This window comes from Geotrypetes seraphini, chromosome 2, assembly GCF_902459505.1.
Source record: "Geotrypetes seraphini chromosome 2, aGeoSer1.1, whole genome shotgun sequence".
Classification (NCBI taxonomy): Eukaryota; Metazoa; Chordata; class Amphibia; order Gymnophiona; family Dermophiidae; genus Geotrypetes; species Geotrypetes seraphini.
Genome location: NC_047085.1, coordinates 419,780,125 through 419,801,748, shown reverse-complemented (window position 1 = coordinate 419,801,748; position 21,624 = coordinate 419,780,125). Strand labels below are relative to the sequence as shown.

General features: G+C 43.4%; 1 protein-coding gene across 1 annotated transcript in view; it reads left to right on the top strand.

Moving 5' to 3' along the window:
* The window catches only part of VPS50 (VPS50 subunit of EARP/GARPII complex), a 337,660-nt gene that overhangs the window by 300,372 nt on the left and 15,664 nt on the right, over positions 1 to 21,624 (top strand). Inside the window, 2 exon segments of the mRNA XM_033931131.1 lie at positions 5,058 to 5,179; positions 9,642 to 9,831. Coding sequence (XP_033787022.1) covers positions 5,058 to 5,179; positions 9,642 to 9,831 — 312 coding nt within the window.

Sequence of the window (21,624 nt, the reverse complement as noted above, 5' to 3'; positions counted from 1 at the left end):
GCTGGCCTACATTGTAAGCATCTCTTCCTCTACTAGGGAGACGTTCGCCTAAGGCTCTTAGGTGAGCTTAGGCATCTTGCGGGCCTTCCTAGGCTCCCAGAGGCGCCTTCAATATAGGCGGCCTGCCTGGGGAGCATTTTTTTAAAAACGTGCATCCTGATTGGCTGATTAGACCACGATATCATGCTACGCTGCCTTGACTCCATCGGCATTTCTGGTCAAGTACTAAACTGGTTCTCAAGCTTCCTAACTAACCGTACTTATCAGGTCCACAGCAACGGAACCTTCTCCCATCAATGGCGTAATTCCTGCGGAGTCCCACAAGGCTCCCCACTATCCCCCTCCCTTTTCAACATCTACTTGGCCCCTCTGGCAAGGACACTAGCCGACTTAAACCTTAAATCATTCATATACGCAGATGATATCACCATTATCATCCCCCTAACTTCATTCACTCAACAGACGGAACAACTTACCTCTTCTATCCTCACCAAGTTAGAACTATGGACCTCTCAATTTAAATTAAAATTGAACACCGAAAAAACAAAATTCTTCCTGGCAAGCTCTACCCATAAAATAACAAACACTTCCCTGAAACTGAACGGTCTAGATTATCCTATCAACCCCACCATAAAAATACTTGGAGTCATCCTAGATAGATGCTTGACCTTCGAAGACCATACCAATGCCCAGGTCAAAAAATGCTTCTACACCCTCTGGAAACTTCGCACCACAAAACGCCACTTCGACCACCTCGCCTTCAGTTTACTGGTCCAATCATTAATCTTAAGCATACTGGACTACTGCAATATCATATACCTAGGAGCCTACAAAAACACCATCAAACGTTTAAGAATAGTACAAAATGCAGCTGTCCGCCTCATTTTCGGCCTCAAAAAATATGACCACGTTAGCCCCTACTACACTAAACTTCACTGGCTACCGGTGGAGGCAAGAATCATCTTTAAATTCGCTTGCCTCTGCTTCAAAACCTTAGCTGGCTCTTCACCAATTTACCTATCTGAGCACCTTGAAATTGCTGGCCCCTCTCGTACTCGAAATACCTGCCTGTTTTCCTTTCCCTCCCTGAAGGGCTGCCTTTACAAAAAATTCCTCGACCGATCTCTAGCATTCCAAGCGGGCAAATGGAACAAATGCCTCTCTACTCTCATCTCCAACTCCCCCCCCCCTATCAAATATTCAGGAAATTAATCAAAACCTACCTTTTTGACAAATTCCTCTGATCTACCCTCCCTCCTCCTTCCTCCTCCTTTGACCTTGACTCACTCCCAGACTCTTTACCTCCGTATGTAACACTGCCATTTGTAACACCGCTGTATGTAACTTATAGCGAACTAGTATTTAAGCCCGTTACATTAACGGGTGCTAGAATATATGGCTGTCTGTCTTTCTTTATTTATGTCTCTCTCCCTGCTCCTGTCTCTTTCTTCCTTTCTTTCTGTCTCTCTCCCTCCTGCAATTTTTCTCTCTCTCTCCCTGGCACCCTTTGTCTGTCTGTCTGTCTTTCTTTCTGTCTCTCTTTGGTCCCCTGTCTGTCTTTCTTTCTGTCTGTCTCTCTCCCTAGCCTCCTTTGTCTGTCTGTATTTCTTTCTGTGTCTCCCCCCCGCCCACCCCACTTTCCTTTGCAGAAGCAGCAGCGGTATTTCCCTTCCCCTCCAGATCCCTGTGAAGTAGTAGCAGCATTTCCCCCCCACCCACCCCCCATTCCCTTCTCTTCCCCCACCACCACTTTCCTTTGCATAAGCAGCAGCGGTATTTCCCTTCCCCTCCAGGTCCCTGCTGAGTAGTAGAAGCATTTTCCCCCACCCCCCATTCCCTTCTCTTACCGTGAGCTGCCCTGCTCCGTTCGGCCCCTCCCCCTTCCCTTCCCGCGTGCTGGCCTGCTGCTGCTGAAGGTTTTTTTCGGCGACTCCTCCTGTTAAAATTCTAATCCTGTTAAAACTCCCCCCCCCCTTCCCGCAACCGCTCCTGTTCAAAGCGGCCTGCTGAGGTTCGCGGCTGGCTGTAACGAACCTCGCAGGCCGCTCTCCAACTCGGTAGCATGTTCCCTCTGACGCAATCGCGTCAGAGGGAACGTGCTACCATGTGGAGAGCGGCCTGAGAGGTTCGCTACAGCCGGCCGCGAACCTCAGCAGGCCGCTTTGAACATGAGCGGTAGCGGCTGTTGCGTGAGGATGGGGGGGGGAGTCGTTGGTCCTACAGGCCGCTGTGAACAGGAGCGGCGGCAGGACCATGAGGCGGGAGTGAGCTGTTCGGCTTCCCCTATCTTGGGAAACTGCCGTGCCGAGGAGAGCCGGGAGTGAGTTTTTCGACTTCCCCTATTTGGGGAAACCGCCGTGCCGAACTCAGCTGCACGTCGGGAGTGAGTTGTTCGACTTCCCCTATCTGGGGAAACCGCCGTGCCGAACTCAGCTGCACGTGGGGCCGTAGTAAGCGCGGGGCATGCTGCACTCTTGGCGGCCACGGACATACGGATCATGGAAGCACGCCGATAAGAATGCGCATGCGCCGCCTACGGTTTTATTATATAGATGTAACTACTCCGAATATACAACCTAGCTGTAAAAATAACTTCACCGTAAAGTTATCGTCTAAAATGTAAATGTAACATGACTGAAAATGTATAGTCTATTATGTAAATGTAACATTAACGAAATTGTAACTTCGCTGTAAATGTACAGTCTCTTCATCTGTTAACCGCATAGAACTTTCATGGTAATGCGGTATACAAGAATAAAGTTATTATTATTATTAAAATTGGGACTCACTTTGCAGAATCAGGGCCTCCGAGAGTAACACTTATGCATACTTTTGGCATTTAAACGCTAGTGCTGATATTCTAATCATTTGCATGCATAAGACAGACAGAGTTACACCATTGTTGATGAGCTTGTATTTGCTGCCAGTCGAGGCTAGGATTCTGTTCAAGCTATGTATGCAGATCTTAAAATTCAATAAAGATGATTGCACTGAAAAAAATTTTTCATGGTCTAGCCACTTTTTATTTGACCACTTTGATTGGCTCACTTTTCAAAGTAAGATCCACGGCATTACATAATTAACTTGCATTGCAGTTCCCTAATCCTAAAGCCTTGAGACTGAGAGTAATTTTCTTTTGTAGATTTCAACTCTCAAGCTTCTCAAATATAGAATGCCTTGTCAAAACAAATTCAAATGATTACAGTTTATCTTACATTTCATAAAACGTTGAAAACTCATCTTTTCAAAATTCACATATTAGGCTAGGTCATCTTTATTTTGCTCCCAAGGAATGTTGTGGCTTCTTGTTATGTAATCCACTTGGAACACTAGATTAGAGAACTGCATGGAAATGGGGAAAATGGGTATGGAAGAAGTTGCCACAGGATTCTCACAGAGGTGGAAAAAGTTACCGTGGCATTCGCATGAAGAATGTAGTCAAAATCTAGTGGATCCAGAATGAGGCTTTGAGAGTTAACTGAAGTAGCAGAATGAGGCTTAGAACATACAGAGAGAGGCAGCTGGAGCTCTAGAATGAGGCTTGGATTGCCTAGAGAGTCAGATGTAACATCAGATTGAGTCTTGGAGCACTCATTGGTTGAATAGTGAATACCATCCAAAAAAAACCATAGGAAGGGGATTGGGGGATTGAGAAGAAACAGAGAGCTGCAAGCAAGTAAATAATAGTGTCAACTCCTGCAGGTACGAGTGAGGATGGAGGAGATTAAGTGTGGCGATGTGTGGGGATAGAATGGATCTTATCAGGTAATGGTGGGGATGGGTTAGATTCCATTGGGGATGGGTGGGAATGAGTGAAATTTCTGTCCCTGAACAAGTATCTACTCTAGAGGATATAGCAGAATATAAGAACACAGAGACATAATTGGTGCCTAAATATTAGCACAATTTAGAATTACCCCAAGAATGCGGCTTTGTAAAAGAGGCTGTATGTTGCATTAGGTATTTAGTTTTAAAAATTTTAAATCAACTACAGTACAAACACAGTGACGAGGTGGTGGATCCTTCTATAGGGTTTTCACTGGGAGGGCTACACACTTCTGAGCGGTTGTAAGATTGAAAATCTGCTTAAGTTTTTGCCTAAATTATATGACAGTGTTTGAGCACATGTTATTAATATTATTGCACATTCAAATTTTGTGTGCCTTATTCTAAATAAGTTTTCTTCCCTGGATAATATTATTTTGACTTGGGTGCACATGTTCCACCATAAATGTAGTGGTTAGAGTGGCTTATGGGCCTGGGTCTTCCTCTCTATGGTTCACTAGCCCACACCCCAGGCTATTTAAGACACCTGTGTGCAGCTCTACTAGGCTTTCCTATACAGGTGCTGATGTTCTGGAGACAGGTATTTACTTTTTTGTTCCTCTTTGTGGTTGTGTGAAGGGGTCAGTAAATACTGGGGGAGTCTGTGGGTTTTTTTAATTTTGTCTCTGTAGTGGTTATCTGATCACTTTGGATACCTTTTTGGCACTTATACCTGTTTTTATATCATCTAACTCAGAACGTTTAGATTTCGGCCAGGATCTTTTCCAGAGAAGGGAAAATGGTAAAACTAGAGGGCATAATTTGAGGTTGCAGGGAGGAAGTCTTAGGAGTAATGCTAGGAAATTCTCCTGAGGGAGGTGGTGGAGAGGAAAACAGTGATGGAATTCAAAAAAGCATGGGATAAAACATTTGATTATCCCTGCAGGACGACTAAGTCTAGGTCAGCCCCCATCCCACCCACATACTGCCCTAACCACTCCTCCAGATATGCCCCTTTTAGCTCTGGGCACACAGCAGCATTCAGAGGCCTAAAACGTCCCTCGATAACGTCCAGAAAATCAGTTTGATTATCGGCACTTGGACGACCTGTCTTTTAGGTCATCCAAGTGCTGACTTGAGTGGGTTTTTAGACATTTTTTTAAGTTTTGATTATTAGTCCCTTAATTTATTCCTGCATGTGATTTGGTTAATACATTTGATCTGACTGGAAAAGAAAATAGGCAAGAAGGCAGTAATGTTATTTGTAATATTGCACAACATTTTTTTTCTAGGAATTTGAACAATTTAACATAAGACTGATTGAAGTTTCCAAACAAGTTCGCATTCCCTTACCGGTATCTAATACCCTTTGGGAGCACTGTATCCGGCTAGCTAATAGAACAATTGTAGAAGGGTAAGTTGATAAAACATTTTTTTTTACTTTTTGAAGCAATATCTGGCAAACTACCCTAAAGATTAAACAGGATTTTTCCTTTTACAATCTCCTGCTTATCATATTTATTTATTTAGAAACATTTATAAACCATGTATCAAACCTTCTAAGCAGGGTACAGAGGAATACTCATAACTTCACAGTGCAATACAAATATAATCACATAGGTGCTGTCTATATTTGCTGATACACCTCCTGAAACTGAAATGTCTTCATACTTTTTTAAATTCCTTCACACCCTTCAATACCCTTCGATATTCTTGAGCAATATTCCAGGGCTTTGGCCCCATAATGAAGAAAATAGAAGACTGATATTACTCTGGTCTTAGTTTGTAAGGAAGGTACATCTAACTTAACTTGATTCATTGATCGCAAAGCTCTCGAAGGCTAATACAATCTTATTCTAGCAGTGATGACAACAGAGATTGTACTACTCAATGTCTTAAATACCAGCAATATAACCTTAATTTCACTTCTTTGTTGGATTAGCAGCCAGTGTAAAAGTTTTAATAAGCAGAAAAGTATGTTCGTATTTAGATATACTTACCCTCGTTCTTGCATTTTGAGCCACCTGTAGTACTCTCACTAAGTTTTTGATATTCCTAAAAGTAACCTATTACAGTAGTCAAAATAAGGACACACTAAACTTTGAATAACTTTCCTGAAGTTATCCTATGTCATCTATTAGCTTAATCTATGCAAAGAATGTATTCTACAAAATACTTGATTTATAACTTTATGTACTGGTGAACTGGATCAGAAACTGGTTGATGGACAGATGCCTGAGGGTGGTGGTTAATTGAATTCACTCGGAGGAGGGAAAGGTGAGTTGTGGAGTGCCTCAGGGATCGATACTGGGACCGAGTCTGTTCAATATGTTTGTGAGCGACATTTCTGAAGGGTTAGAAGGTAAAGTTAGCATTTTTGCGGATTATACCAAGATTTGTAAAAGAGTAGACATCCCAGAGGGAGTGGAAAACATGAAAAAAGATCTGCAAAAGTTAGAAGAACTGTCTAACGTCTGCAACTAAAATTCAATGGGAAGAAGTGCAGAGTGAAGCATTTGGGGGGTAGAAATCTGAGGGAACCGTATGTGCTGAGAGATGAGAGGCTGATAAGCACAGACGGAGAGAGGGACCTTGGGGTGATTTTGTCTGAGGATCTAAAGGCATCTAAACAGTGTGATAAGGCAGTGGCTGTAGCCAGAAGGATGTTAGGCTGTATTGAAAGAGGAATAACCAGCAGAAGAAGGGAGGTGTTGATGTCCCTGTATAGGTCATTGGTGAGGCCATACTTGGAGTATTGTGTTCTGTTTTGGAGGCCGTATCTGGCAAAGGATATAAAAACACTTGAAGTGGTCCAGAGGAAGGCAACGAAAATGGTAAGGGGTTTGAACCAGAAGAAGTACAAGAAGAGACTGAAAGACCTAAACATGCATACTGTTGAGCAGGGGTATCAAAGTCCCTCCTTGAGGGCCGCAATCCAGTCGGGTTTTCAGGATTTCCCCAATGAATATGCATGAGATCTATTAGCATACAATGAAAGCAGTGCATGCAAATAGATCTCATGCATAATCATTGGGGAAATCCTGAAAACCCGACTGGATTGCGGCCCTCGAGGAGGGACTTTGACACCCCTGCTCTAGAGGAGAGGAGGGAGAGGGGAGATATCATACAGACGTTTAAATACTTGAAAGGTATTAATATAGAACCAAATATTTTCCAGAGAAGGGGAAATGGTAAAACTAGAGGGCATAACTTGAGGGTGCAGGGAGGAAGACTTAGGAGTAATGCTAGGAATTTCTTTTTCACGGAGAGGGTGGTGGATGGCTGGAATGCCCTCCCGAAGGTGGAGAGGAAAACAGTGATGGAATTCAAAAAAGCATGGGATAAATACAAAGGATCTCTAATTAGAAAACAAACAAATGATATAAATTAAAGCACTAAGGCCGGTATTGGACAAATGGTTTGTGTCCCATATATGGTAATTCAGTGTAGGATGGGCTGGGGAGGGCATCAATGGGAACTCCACTAACTGGCCAGACTTTAAGGTAGATATCCTGCAAACAACAGGATGGTTGGTTGGATAGGCTGGAGTGAGCTTGGACAGCAACTTCAGCAGTTAGAACCTAGGACATTACCAGGTGGACTTTAGTCTATGGCCCAGAAATATCAAGGAAGAGCCAAGTTAACTTAAACATATATTTCTAATGGGTAGACTGGATGGACCATTCAGGTCTTTATCTGCCGTCATTTACTATGTTACTATGTTTATATGTCAGATCACTATCTATGTAAAATCTAACCTACAGAGCTTGCATTCCTTCTCTGTTTTAGTGGAATGTAACTGAGATCCAGGATCAAAAATGTCATTGGTCAGTTTGCAATTTTAACAATTTATCTTAAACTGAAATAACAAATCTCTTATGTATGCCTACACTACATATGCCTAATTATTATGAAAAGGAAATAACAGGGGTCATTCTTCCTAAAACCTAATGCAATATTGTTTAAAATTAAAGAAAATGGCAGTAACCAGACCTCTAGGACAAAGAAAAAAAAAAATCTAAAATCCAGCCCTCACATTCGACAGATAGCTTCCAGGGCAATGGTCCAAAAGGTGACTTAGATCAACAAAGGTCAGAGGGCCCCCTACTAGTAGAAGGAACAAAGAGAAAAGCTTAAGGCGGGAAATTGAACTCAGTTAGTACTAAAACAATGAAAGAAGGAGAAGAGGAAAGAGATCATTTAGTTGTAATTCCAAAATGGATTCCTAATATATATTATAATTCTTTTTCCTATGTTCCCTTTATGACTCAGCAAGAAACATATTTTATTCCTATGATTTTCTCCCATTCCCAGTTTTGTTTATCTGGCTTTTTACTTGGCTATTTCCTTTTTTATATATATATATATTTTTTTCTATATCACTTTCCCTATGGGTGTTTCTCTATCTCAGATTCAAGGAATTGGGATTTGTATACCGCCTTTTGTAGTTATACAACCACACTCAAAGGAATTTTATATACGGGTACTTCAAAGATTTTCCATATCTGGCCTGCGGGCTCACAATCTATCTAATGTACCTGAGGCGGTGGAGGATTAAGAGACTTGCTCAGGGTCACAGGGAGCAGCAAGGGTGCTGAGGCTGTAGCTCTAACCACTAAGCCACACTCTCCTCCAGCTCATATTCTCACTAGTATACCCAGAGCAATAAGAAAGCAGATGACTGTATGTAAAAAATCTACATCCAACTAGGGTTTCTTTTTATGCTTGTGTTTGTATATATCCAACAATTACCTCTTACACTGTTCAGCTTAGGAAGGTTTGCCACACTCTTATTTATTTGAGCCATCCTCTCACTAGGAATGCATTTATATTTGCTAGCGTTTAAGTTATTCTCACTGTATTCAATACAAGCTATTTTTGCAAAAAATTTTTAAGTCTTCAAAATGTGCCAACCACCAGCCAATTGATTCTTGACTCGGTCACTCAACTGGCAAGTTCATCCTCATCATACTTGTTTTTTACATATTTGTGCTTTGTGCATTGTGCATTTTAAGTGCAATAAATAACTTCTTACAAATTGGTGTGGTGGGTTTTTGTTTTTTTTAAAGAAAAGGAAAAAACTTGTACTTAACTTCATGCGTTGTTTTTGCATGAGAAGTAAATTAGCTCTTCTTAAGGTGTCGGGTGGGGACCTGTCAGCTCCGACATGTTTCGTCCGGAGGCTTTCTCAAGAAGAAGTTCCTCCTTCAATATTGTTCCGCACCATCTCGACTGAATTTCTTGGATTAAAGAAATTCAGTCGGGATGGTGCAGAACAATACTGAAGGGACTTCTTCTTGAGAAAGCCTTCAGGTGAAACACGTTGGAGCTGACAGGTCCCTACCAGACACCTTAAGAAGAACTAATTTACTTCTCATGCAAAAACAATGCATGAAGTTAAGTACAAGTTTTTTTTATTTTTTATTTTAAAAATCAATTTGTAAGAACTTATTTATTGCACTTAAAAGGCACAAAGCCCAAATATGTAAAAAAACAAGTCTGATGAGGATGATCTTGTCTTTTGAGTGACCGAGCCTAGAATCAATTAGCTGGTGGTTGGCACATTCTGAAAACTTAAAAAAAAAATTTTCAAAAATTGCTTGTATTGAATTCAGTGAAAATAATTTAAACATTGTTGATTTTGGTATGGTCTTCATCACTGACAGTGATTAGGAACTAAGAGGCTGTATACTAGTTCTGTATTTATATTTACCAGGACATGCAGCAGGCTTATGTGTACTTTACAAAGTGCTCTACGTTCAGTAGAGCCTTTGTGAAATACCCCTGGATAAAGTTTGGCTCAACCTGGACATCTTAATTCTGATCTCATAAAATGTCAATAATTGTGCTTGCTTTTTTTTTTTAATTAATTTTAGTTATGCCAATGTTAAGAAGTGCAGCAATGAAGGACGTGCTTTGATGCAATTAGACTTCCAACAGTTTTTATTGAAACTAGAGAAGCTGACTGACCTTAGGCCCATCCCTGATAAGGAATTTGTGGAAACCTACATTAAAGCCTACTACTTGACAGAAAATGATATGGAGCGCTGGATCAAAGAGCACAGAGTAAGCTTTGAACTTTTTATATTTGTCTTATTTTGTTCTACCCACCATGCTCTTTAGAAGTACTATATAACTATGGTTTTCTTAGTTTTGGAATTGTATCACCTCACCAACCTCCACGAGAACATTACAGCTTGCATAATGAGACTCCATTCCTGGTCCTTTTCGGTTCAGATGAAATTGAATGAATCAAAAACAAAATTACTCTGGCTCGGCCCAAAATTAGAACACCTGTCCACCCTCTTCGCATTACCCTCAGGCGCTGCACTGCAGCTTGAGTTCTCAAGCAAAGTCCTTGGCATCATTATCGATTCTTCTCTCTCCCTCAATGACCACCTCAACTCCTTGGCTAAATCATGCTTCTTCAGCCTCCACATGCTGAGGAAAGTAAGATTCTATTTTCACCAACAACATTTCGCCATCCTTGTCCAATCCATCATCCTCTCCAAACTAGACTACTGCAATGCCATCTACTTAAGCCTATCAAAAAAAAAGTCTTCAAAGACTCCAGCTAATCCAGAATACTGTAGCCAAGTTGATCTTTGCAAAACGCAAGTCTGACCATGTCTCACCATTCCTAGCCAAACGACACTAGCTCCCAGTGATTTCCAGAATCCATTTCAAATGCTCCTGCCTGGCTTTTAAGATCATTCATGGCGTCCTTCCTAACCTTAATCCCACTATCTTATAACTCCTCGAGTCCTGACTCTACCAGACCTGCCCAAAGATATAAACTATCCTTCCCCTCTCTACATGGTATTCGCTATGCAGGCAAACTGGGAAAATCCCTTCTCTTCAGAATCACAGGTCTTTGGAACGACCTTACTACCCCGCTGCGGAACCTGGGCTCCCTCCAATTATTCTGCAAGCAACTGAAAACCTGGCTTTTCACTAAAATGTAATTCTATCCCCCCTTACTCTTCTCTTCTATATATAAGTTCATGTAAACCTATTTTTCCTTCTCTTCCTATATTTTAAGTTCTTGTAAACCGTGCCGAGCTCCACATCCGGGAGATGATGCGGTATATAAACTTAAAGTTTAGTTTAGTTTAGTATCTGGCAATCAAGATTTAGGGTGAAAGATATCAACATGTCATGCTAAGACATGTTATTTATTGTTAATCCCAGTTATTACTGTAGTAACTAGATCTAATTACATAAAAGAGGACTTGTGGTAAAATAACATGTCTTAATGGTAACCCACTTTGTTAACTATGGGGCTCATAATCGAAAGAGAAAAATGTCCAAAACCCGGCCTGAGTCGGCACTTGGATGATCATCAGTCAAAAACGTCCAAGTGCCGATAATAAAACCAGGTTTTGGACGTTTTACAAATGACCTAGGCCTTCACAGTGCCGCTGAACGACCATAGCTAAACGGGGCTTTTCAGGAGGAGTGTCGAGGGTGGGATTTGGGTGGGACATGGGCAGGCTTAGACTTAGTCATACTGCATGTATAACCAAAAGTTATACAGCACAGCATAGACAGAATTTGGACAATGTGACTTACACCATTTAAAACATGGTCTAAGTCACAAAAACCCACCTAAAGTCACCAGATAAGCACTGCAGACACAAACTACAGACCCACACACACTACCCCAGTGATCATGGACCCCCCCCAACCTCATAAAAATCGTAATCAAACCTTTAAAATTCAGCTTCCAGACAATCATCACCTGGCATAGGAAAGCTTAGTCGACCTGCACAGAGGCGGCTTAAGTCGTCTTGGGGGTGGGTTAGGGACCCATGGAGAGGAGGACCCATGCCCATAAGCCACTGTAATCACTGCATTGCTGGTTAAACATGTGCACTCCCCTAAAAAAAACCAAACCCTTTTGTTCTGCCCTATAAGCGGCTTCTGCAGCCATAAGGGCTATTGGGGTGGTAGATAGGTGGGTCTAGGGGATTTTGGAGATGGTTTGGGGGCCTCACCATTATCTATAAGGGAGCTGTAGTAAGATGGAAGGCAAGGCACCCTTTTTGTGAAGTTCACAGCAGTGCCCTGTAAGGTACCCCACTATTTAGGTGCCAAGTCTGGTTGTCCAGTCCATCACTTTGTAGACCCCTCCCATGTCCAGTGTTTGTTTTTAGGCATTTTTGCCTTGGATGAAAAGTTGGACGAAAATGTGGTATAAAGATGGACGATTTAGCAGCTTGGACGATCAGATCGGCATGACATATAGTTAGACGATTTTCAAAACGGAAAATAATTTAGACATATTTTTCGAAATATGTTTGTACAACTTGCAACTTGGACGAAAACGGACTTAGACGTTCCTTTCGATTATGCCCCTCCATGCCTCTTAATTCTAAAATATGCAGAGACAAGTATTTGGGCAGAAAAAACTAAGTGGTCCTTTTACTAAAGCCACAAAAAAATGTGGTCTTAGAGTGTCCCTTACTGCAGATCTTTGCCATACGCCAAGGCCATTTATGCTGCTGCTGGAAATAGGCTAATTTTCTCATTTTCTTAATTAATGTCCACACACTAACTTTGCCATTAGTGTGTGGCCATTAAAATAGATTACTGCTACTGCCACCTATTTTGTAGGCCTGACAACCTACACCCCAGGGTGCTCAGGGAGTTGTGTGATGTCTTGGCGGAACCGCTATCCGCGCTCTTCAATCTCTCCCTTAGTACGGGTAACGTCCTGTTGGACTGGAAGACAGCTAACGTCATTCCACTCTACAAGAAAGGCTCCAAGATGGAGACAACAAACTACAGACCGGTGAGTCTCACATCAATAGTGTGCAAACTAATGGAAACTCTAATCAAACGCCAATTGGATACGATTCTGAACGAGGAGAATCTACAGGATCCCCGTCAACATGGATTTACTAAGGGGAGATCCTGCCAATCCAACCTGATCAGCTTCTTTGACTGGGTGACGAGGAAGCTGGATGTTGGGGAGTCCCTGGACATCGTATACCTGGACTTCAGTAAATCATTCGATAGCGTACCACACTGCAGGTTGCTGAGCAAGATGAGTTCTATAGGATTGGGCGACACATTGACAAAATGGGTTGGGAACTGGCTTGGAGGTAGGCTTCAGAGGGTAGTGGTGAACGGCACCCCCTCCAAAATGATGGAGGTAATCAGTGGAGTGCTGCAGGGCTTGGTCCTGGGCCCGATCCTATTCAACATCTTTATAAGAGACTTGGCAGAAGGGCTGCGAGGTAAAATAACATTATTCGCCGATGACGCCAAACTAAGCAATGTAGTGGGCAAAAGCACAACAGACATAAATTCAATGTCCGACAACATGATGCACGACCTACTCCTACTGGAGCGCTGGTCTAAGTCCTGGCAACTCAGCTTCAATGCCAAAAAATGCAAAGTCATGCACCTGGGCAGCCAAAATCCATGCAAGACTTACACCCTTAATGGCGAGATCCTAACAAGAACTGAAGCAGAACGAGACTTAGGGGTGATCGTCAATGAGAACATGAAGACTGCCAATCAAGTGGAGCAAGCTTCATCCAAGGCAAGGCAAATCATAGGTTGACTTCCAAAAAGCCTTCGACAAGGTACCACACGAAAGACTGCTAAGGAAGCTATGGAACCATGGGGTGCAAGGGGTGGTCCACCGATGGATCAAAAACTGGCTGGCGGACAGAAAACAGAGGGTTGGAGTAAAGGGCCATTACTCAGATTGGAAATGGGTCACGAGCAGAGTTCCACAAGGGTCGGTGCTGGGACCGCTTCTGTTCAATATATTTATTAACGACCTGGAGGTGGGGAAAAAATGTGAGGTTATTAAATTTGCGGATAACACTAAACTATACAGCAGGGTCAAAACCATGGAGGACTGTGAAGACCTCCAAAAAGATTTGACAACGCTGGAAGAGTGGACCAAAAAGTGGCAGATGAGCTTCAACATAGGTAAATGCAAGGTCATGCATGTTGGGAAAAAGAACCCGATGTTCACTTACAAGATGGGGGGGTCACCGCTAGGGGTGAGCAACCTTGAAAGAGACCTGGGAGTGATGGTAGACACAACATTGAAGGCGTCGGCGCAGTGCACCACAGCCTCAAGGAAAGCGAACAGAATGTTGGGTATCATTAAGAAAGGTATCACGACCAGGACAAAGGAAGTCATCCTGCCACTGTATCGTGCATTGGTGCGCCCACACCTGGAGTACTGTGTCCAGTACTGGTCGCCGTACCTCAAGAAGGACATGGCGGTACTTGAGAGAGTCCAGAGAAGAGCAACTAACCTAATAAAGGGTATGGGGGACCTCTCATACACTGACAGACTGAAAAAGCTGGGGCTTTTCTTGCTGGAAAAGCGACAACTCAGAGGAGACATGATAGAAACCTTCAAGATCATGAAGGGCATAGAAAAAGTGGACAGGGACAGATTTTTCAAATTATGGGGAACCACAAGTACAAGGGGGCACTCAGAGAAATTGAGAGGGGAAAGGTTTAGAACAAATGCCAGGAAGTTCTTTTTCACCCAGAGGGTGGTGGATACATGGTACGCGCTACCGGAAGATGTGATAGGCAGAAGCACGCTACAGGGCTTCAAGGAGGGTCTGGACAGGTACCTGGAGGACAAAGGGATTGAGGGGTACAGATAAGGGTAGAGGTAAGGTTAGAGGGATAGAATTAGAGGTAATTTGTAAAATTAGTCAGAGACTACTGTTCAGGCAGTGGGCCTGATGGGCCGCCACGAGAGCGGACCGCTGGGCGAGATGGACCTCTGGTCTGCCTCAGCGGAGGCAACTTCTTATGTTCTTATAAGCAGGAGTTTCATCAGCCGTAAGCCTGAAGTCATTATGCCATTGTATAGATCCATGGTGAGGCCCCACCTGGAATACTGTGTGCAATTCTGGAGGCCGCATTATCGTAAGGATGTGCTGAGACTGGAGTCGGTCCAGAGAATGGCCACCCGGATGGTCTCGGGACTCAAGGATCTCCCGTACGAGGAACGGCTGGATAAGTTGCAGCTGTACTCACTCAAGGAATGCAGAGAGAGGGGTGACATGATCGAGACATTCAAGTATCTCACGGGCCGCATCGAGGTGGAAGAAGATATCTTCTTTTTCAAGGATCCCGCGGCAACAAGGGGGCATCCATGGAAAATCAGGGGCGGGAAACTGCACGGGGACACCAGGAAATTCTTTTTCACTGAAAGGGTGGTTGATCGCTGGAATAGTCTTCCACTTCAGGTTATTGAGGCCAGCAGCGTGCCTGATTTTAAGGCCAAATGGGATAGACACGTGGGATCTATTCACAGAGAAATGTAGGGGAGGGTCATTGGGGTGGGCAGACTAGATGGGCCGTGGCCCTTATCTGCCGTCTATTTCTATGTTAAGGGCCCCGCACTAATGAATTAGCGTGCAGCAATGCACACTCTCCATTCCGAACACACCCCCTTCTAAGAAAAATACAAAAGTTTATTAGCGCGCAGTCTGCACATGCAAATTGGCCATTTTACTGTGGAACACCAGCGCATGTCCTGCAGCAAGCCTTTTAATGTGCGGTAAGCACATGCTAGCACTTATAGCACTTTAGTAAAAGGACCTCTAAGAGAGCAGTAGAATATAGGGGATGTAAAATTTCTGTGCAGTAAAGAAGAGTAAAACCTGTGGATGATTGTATCTGATAATGTTAAGGTGGCTAAACAGGTAGAAAAGACAACAAAAAGCCAGAAAAATGCTTGGATATATAGGGAGAGGAAGATCATCAGGGGAAAAAGGAACAGCAGGCCTAGATTTATGTATGTTATTGAGTTCCATGTCTTACAATCATTTTCAAAGGCAACTGAAGATACATTTGTTTGCAAATTAATCAATTTTCTTTAGTTTGTATTATTTGTTAAATTTTGTAAACCACATTGAACTTATCGCTTATGTGGTATAGAAATGACTTGTTCTGTTCCTAGGGTACTAAATTTTTAATGTACCAAATACCCAAGTACAGAGACTCTTGCTTACTTTAGAGATATTGGAATGAGGACCCCTAACAGGCAGGAAGATGTAAAACAAGCATAAAACATTTGTGCTGTGTACTTAACACCCCACCACTATACACACAGGGAGCATATCTAAGAAATCATGAGGAAAGTAACATACATTCTCCGTGGATAATCTCAACCTCGTTGAACTCCAGCATCAACACCGGTACTATCGACAACTCATTCTACATCTTCATCTTTGTCGTTGCTGGCTTCGGGGGGGCCTCATAAGTGAGCTATGAAGCACAAACATGTCTCCCTACTAGAAAGGCATCGGCATCATCTCAGATGTCTACACCATCAATGCATTCTAAGCATTGACGCCCTGATGAATGATCTCTATCACTCAGTTGATGTCTCCTCAGAGGCCTCCCAGTGCCTCAACACACAACTCAACAAGCGCCTATTGAACCCTTATCAATATCAGTACCAGTGCCATCGCTGCAGAAACAGCTTCACGCACTGTTGCAGACACACCCCATTCAACCTCTTGCAACATCAGTCCTGGCCTCAGTCTAGCCTGAACATCAGACAAGGCTTCAGAGCATTGAGCCCACACACATTGACATCGAACTCCAACATCAAAATGGCATTCAATGCATGTGTCGTCATCCAGGGAGCAAAGCACCTCTTCAACGCTGTTCCTCATGATCTCGATGCTCCTATCGCTGCTAATCAGTCAAGGACTCTGACTCAGATTTCTCACCACACTTTTCTGAGGATTACCCATACCATTTTGCTGATGAGTCTTATGGGATACCGTCAAATCCATCACCTCCATCTCCTCAACCGGAAAGTCTGTTCTTTACCAATTTTGTTAGACAGATGGACCAAGCACATGGAGTCTGAAGAAGAACCCCATACCGAGCTCATAAGGCTTTAGACTATGTAAAGTGGCCTAAAGACTGCATCAAAGTGCCACTACACAAACGCATAAAAGAAGCTCTTTTTAAAAACAGAGAAAACCCCTTTTCTATCCCTGTGACTCCATGTAAGTGGAGCTCTTTATACAGGATTCAGACTTGTCCCGGCTTTGACAAACCCCAGCTACAATATGAATCGTTAGTAGTTGAATCAGCCTTTAAGCGAGCGGGCAGAAAATTGGACACGTTTGGCAGACGAGTATTTCAAGCCTCCAAGCTAGTCTCTAATTAAACAGCTAACAAACCTTGAACAACTTCTTCCATTGAACCATATTAAATCATTCCAGCATCTGATCCATGATCTGTTAGAGACCAGGAAGTATATGGTCAGATCAACATTTGATTCTTTTGATGGCACTTCACAGATCTCAGCAGTTTCTATTGCTATGCGCCAAAAGCTTGGCTCCGTATCTCTGATTTGGACACCAGTGTCCAGGATCACCCCACCAATGTCCTGTGTATAAGGGATCTTTTTGGTGACATCAAGAAGACTACAGAAAAGATTTAAAAACCCACAATGACTGCATGACAACATTGTCTAAGGCAGTGTTTCTCAACTTGGTCCTGGAGGTACCCCCTTACCAATCAGATTTTCAGGATATCCATAATGAAAATGCATAAACTTGATTTGCATACACTGCCTCCATTATAAGCAAATTTCTTTCATGCATATTCATTGTGGATATCCTGAAAATCTGACTGGTAAGGAGGTACTACAAGACCGAGTTGTGAAACACTGGTCTAAGATACAAGCTTCACAATCTTAATCGTCACACACGTTCTTTAATACCTCTAGACCAGGGGTGACCAAAAGGTTGATCACGATCGACCAGTAGATCGCGAAGACAACACGAATCGATCGTGGAGCACATCCCGGGCTCTGTGATAGACTTGTGTTGCCTTCGCGTTCTACCTGCTTCCTAACACAGTATACAGGACACAGAAACGCCGGGCCAACCAGCCTTCCACCCCAACGTCAATTCTGACATCAGAGAGGAAGTTCCGGGCCAGCCAATCGTTGCCTGGTTGGCCCGGAACTTCCTCTCCGACGTCAGAATTGACATTGAGGTGGAAGGCTGGTCGGCCTGGCGCTTCTGTGTACTGCGTCGGGAAGCAGGGAGAGCTCAGAACTCGGCGTCGGTGGTTTGGGGGCCTGTTTCCCAATGGCGGCAGTGGCTTAGGGGAGGGCAGGGAGAAAGAAAGTGCCTAATTGTGGTAGTTGCAACCCTTCACTCATGGGGTTTTTATGTCATTCCTTATCTAGACAACTCATTGATCAAGCTTCTTCACGGCAGCAAGCTCAGCATGCCATCAACTTCACAGTTCGTCTACTAAAAGTCACACCTTCAACCCACGCAAATCTTAGAGTTCATAGGGGCTCTTCTGGACACTACTCAGGTTTGAGCTTTTCTATCTCAACAGGGAGTTGACAATCTAATTCACCTGTGTCAGAAAATCTCCACCCTGTCACATACCTCTGCATGCTAGATTTTGCTTGGGATCTCAGTGTTGTTAATGAAGTCTCCTTTTGAGCCCTTATCAACTTCACTCAAAACATCTTACATGGAAAGTGATCTTCCTTGTAGCCCTTACGCCTGCACACTGCACTTCAAGCAATAGTATCTGAACTACCCTATACAAGTTTCTACCATGATAGAGTAGTACTTCATACACATCCAAAATTCCTGCCAAAAGTTGTCTCTGAATTTTATCTCAACCAGTCTATAGTTCTACCTGTCTTTTCCAAGGTCACATTTTCACGCTGGTAAAGCAGTTTTACATCCCTTGGGTTGTAAACCTTCTCTTGCTTACTCATATGAGGTTCAAGAAACAGCTAAAAACTCAACTATTCGTAGATGCCTTCATGTGATGTTGGAGGTCATCAACCTAATCGGAGCTATACTGAGAGATGTTTAATATGGTAGGAGTTGTAATTTGACGTATTAATTTCAACATCAGATTTTGTCTATTTTCGGGACATTTTGTTTGTTTCAATATTATTTATGTTTTTCATGTGCACTGCTTTGGTTTTAAGCAGTTTATAATTTTTTTAAATAAATAAATGCTTAAATTGCACCAAACCTTATAGAACCCCACTCAACTCTTCACATCCTTCGATCCTAACAGACTGGGTGTTCCTGTTACCAAGAGACCCATCTCCATGTGACTAGCGGACTGTATTGCCTTTGCATATGCTCAGGCTGGACTGACCCTTGATGGCCATGTCATTGCTCACAAAGGTAGGGCCATGGAGATTTCAGTAGCCCATCTTCATTCTACTCCCATTGAGGACATCTTAGATGGAGCCTCCAGTAGATGGAGCCTAAACACAGTACTGGTCAGAGCTTTGGGTTTCTGGCCCAGAAAAATCTAAAAAAAAAAGACAATTTAAATTAAATCATTAATTTATAGAGTGTACAGTTGGGCAAACTGGATGGACCGTTTGGGTTTTTATCTACCATAATTTACTATATGTTACTATCTGTAAAGCAGTCACTTGGTCCTCACTTTCCATTACTGTCTAGCAAATCATTCTAGAAGGGATAGTCACTTTGGGCAAGCAGTTCTGTAAAATTTATTCTCTACCTAAATGCCAACTTTCCCTCCAACCCTTTGGGTTTTGCTACACTCATGTTGGTTAATCCTAACCCTCTTCTTAAAGGAATAGAAACACAGAAACATTACAGCAAATAAAAGCCAATTGGCCAGTCTAATACACCCATCTGCAGCATTCATCATCTTCTCCTCTCCCTAAGAGATCTTGCATGCCTGTCCTACATTTTCTTGAATTCAGACACCACTTCTACTGGGAAACTATTCCATGCATCTACCACCCTTTTTGTAAAGAAGTATTTCCTTAGATTACTCCTGAGTGTATCACCTCTTAACTTCATCCTGTGCCCTCTCCTCTGACGTTTTCCTTCATTTCAAAAAGACTTATCTCCTGTACATTAACACCACAGAGATATTTAAACGGCTCTATCATATCCTCCCTCTCTCATTTTTTTCCAGGTCTCTAATTCTGTCCCCGTACAACTCATGACAAAGACCTCTAACCAATTTTGTAGCAGATTACATTATATTCATATCTTTTTGGAGGTATGGTCTCCAAAATTGCACACAGTATTGCAAATGAGGCCTCACAAGAGACTTATACAATGGCACTATCATTTCCCTTTTCCTACTGGCCATTCCTCTCCTTATACACCCAAGCATCTTCCTGGCTTTGACCATTGCTTTTTTTTTTTTTAACCTTTTTTGCCCTGAGATCATCAGACACAATCATCCCCAAATCCCACTCTTCTTTTATGCATGGAATTACTTCACCACCTCTACTATACCTTTCTGTGTTTTTGCAGATTAAGTGCTTGACCCTCATTTTTTAGTAATTTTAGTTATCAATTTGCTGGACCATTCTTCAAGCTTCACTAGATCCTGCCTAATATTATTCACACCCTCCTGTCAGCTCGGGAGTCCTACATGTGAGAATATATAACAGCATATCCTCAGAGAAAGCAAAATTACTCATCTGTAGCAGGTGTTCTCCAAAGATAGCAGGTAGAATAATAATAATAACTTTATTTTTCTATACCGCAATACCACAAATAGTTCAATGCGCTTTACAGAACAAGAGACTGTATATAGACAGCGATATTACAGAAAGCTTCCAAAATTACATCAACAAATTGAGATTAATCAAATTTAGCATAAAGTGTTTAAAGATACATCAAGATAGAAATGGAGTCAGAAATTTATCAAAAAGGTAAGTTTTAATTGACTTTCTAAAAGTTTGATAAGAAAATATATTTGGAATGAATTTGGTTAAACATTTATTCCATTTGCCAGCCTGGAATGATAATGTTCTATCGAGAAATCTCTTGTAAATACAACCCTTCAAGGATGGGAAGGCAAACAAGTAGCACTGCGAGTGCAGGTTATGCCTGAAAATGTAAAATGATGTACAGTAATAGATAAATCGGAGATGAACCTGTTAAAGATTTAAAAGCAGAGGTAAGCAAATTTAAACATAACCCTTGCCTCTACAGACAACCAATATACCGTATTTTCGCGGATATAACGCGCACCCGTGTAAAACGCGCACACGGGTATAGCGCGCAGAAATCACGATGATATGTACAAAAACTTTTGTATACCGCGCTCACGGGTATACCGCGCATGATGCCCGACGCTCCTTTCGCCCGCCCTGACTTTCCGTGCGCTGTCCCGACTCTCCGTTCACCCCCCTGACTTCCGTGCACTGTCCCGACTCTCCGTTCACCCCCCCCTGACTTCCGTGCACTGCCCTGACTTTCCGTGCGCTGTCCCGACTCTCCGTTCACCCCCCCTGACTTTCCGTGCACTGTCCCCCCTTGAAGTCCTGTCCCCCCTTGAAGGTCTGTCCCCATCCTGAAAGCCTGATGCCCCCCCCGACGTCCGATACATCCCCCCCCCCCCGCAGGACCACTCGCACCCCCACCCCGAAGGACCGCCGACTCCCCAACAATATCGGGCCAGGAGGGAGCCCAAACCCTCCTGGCAACGGCGACCCCCCTAACCCCACCCCGCACTACATTACGGGCAGGAGGGATCCCAGGCCCTCCTGCCCTCGACGCAAACCCCCTCCCCCCAACGACCACCCCCCCCCAAGAACCTCCGCCCGTCCCCCAGCCGACCCGCGACCCCCCTGGCCGACCCCCACGACACCAACACCCGCCTTCCCCGTACCTTTGTGTAGTTGGGCCAGAAGGGAGCCCAAACCCTCCTGGCCACGGCGACCCCCTAACCCCACCCCGCACTACATTATGGGCAGGAGGGATCCCAGGCCCTCCTGCCCTCGACGCAAACCCCCCTCCCCCCCCCAACGACCGCCCCCCCCCAAGAACCTCCGACCGCCCCCCCAGCCGACCCGCG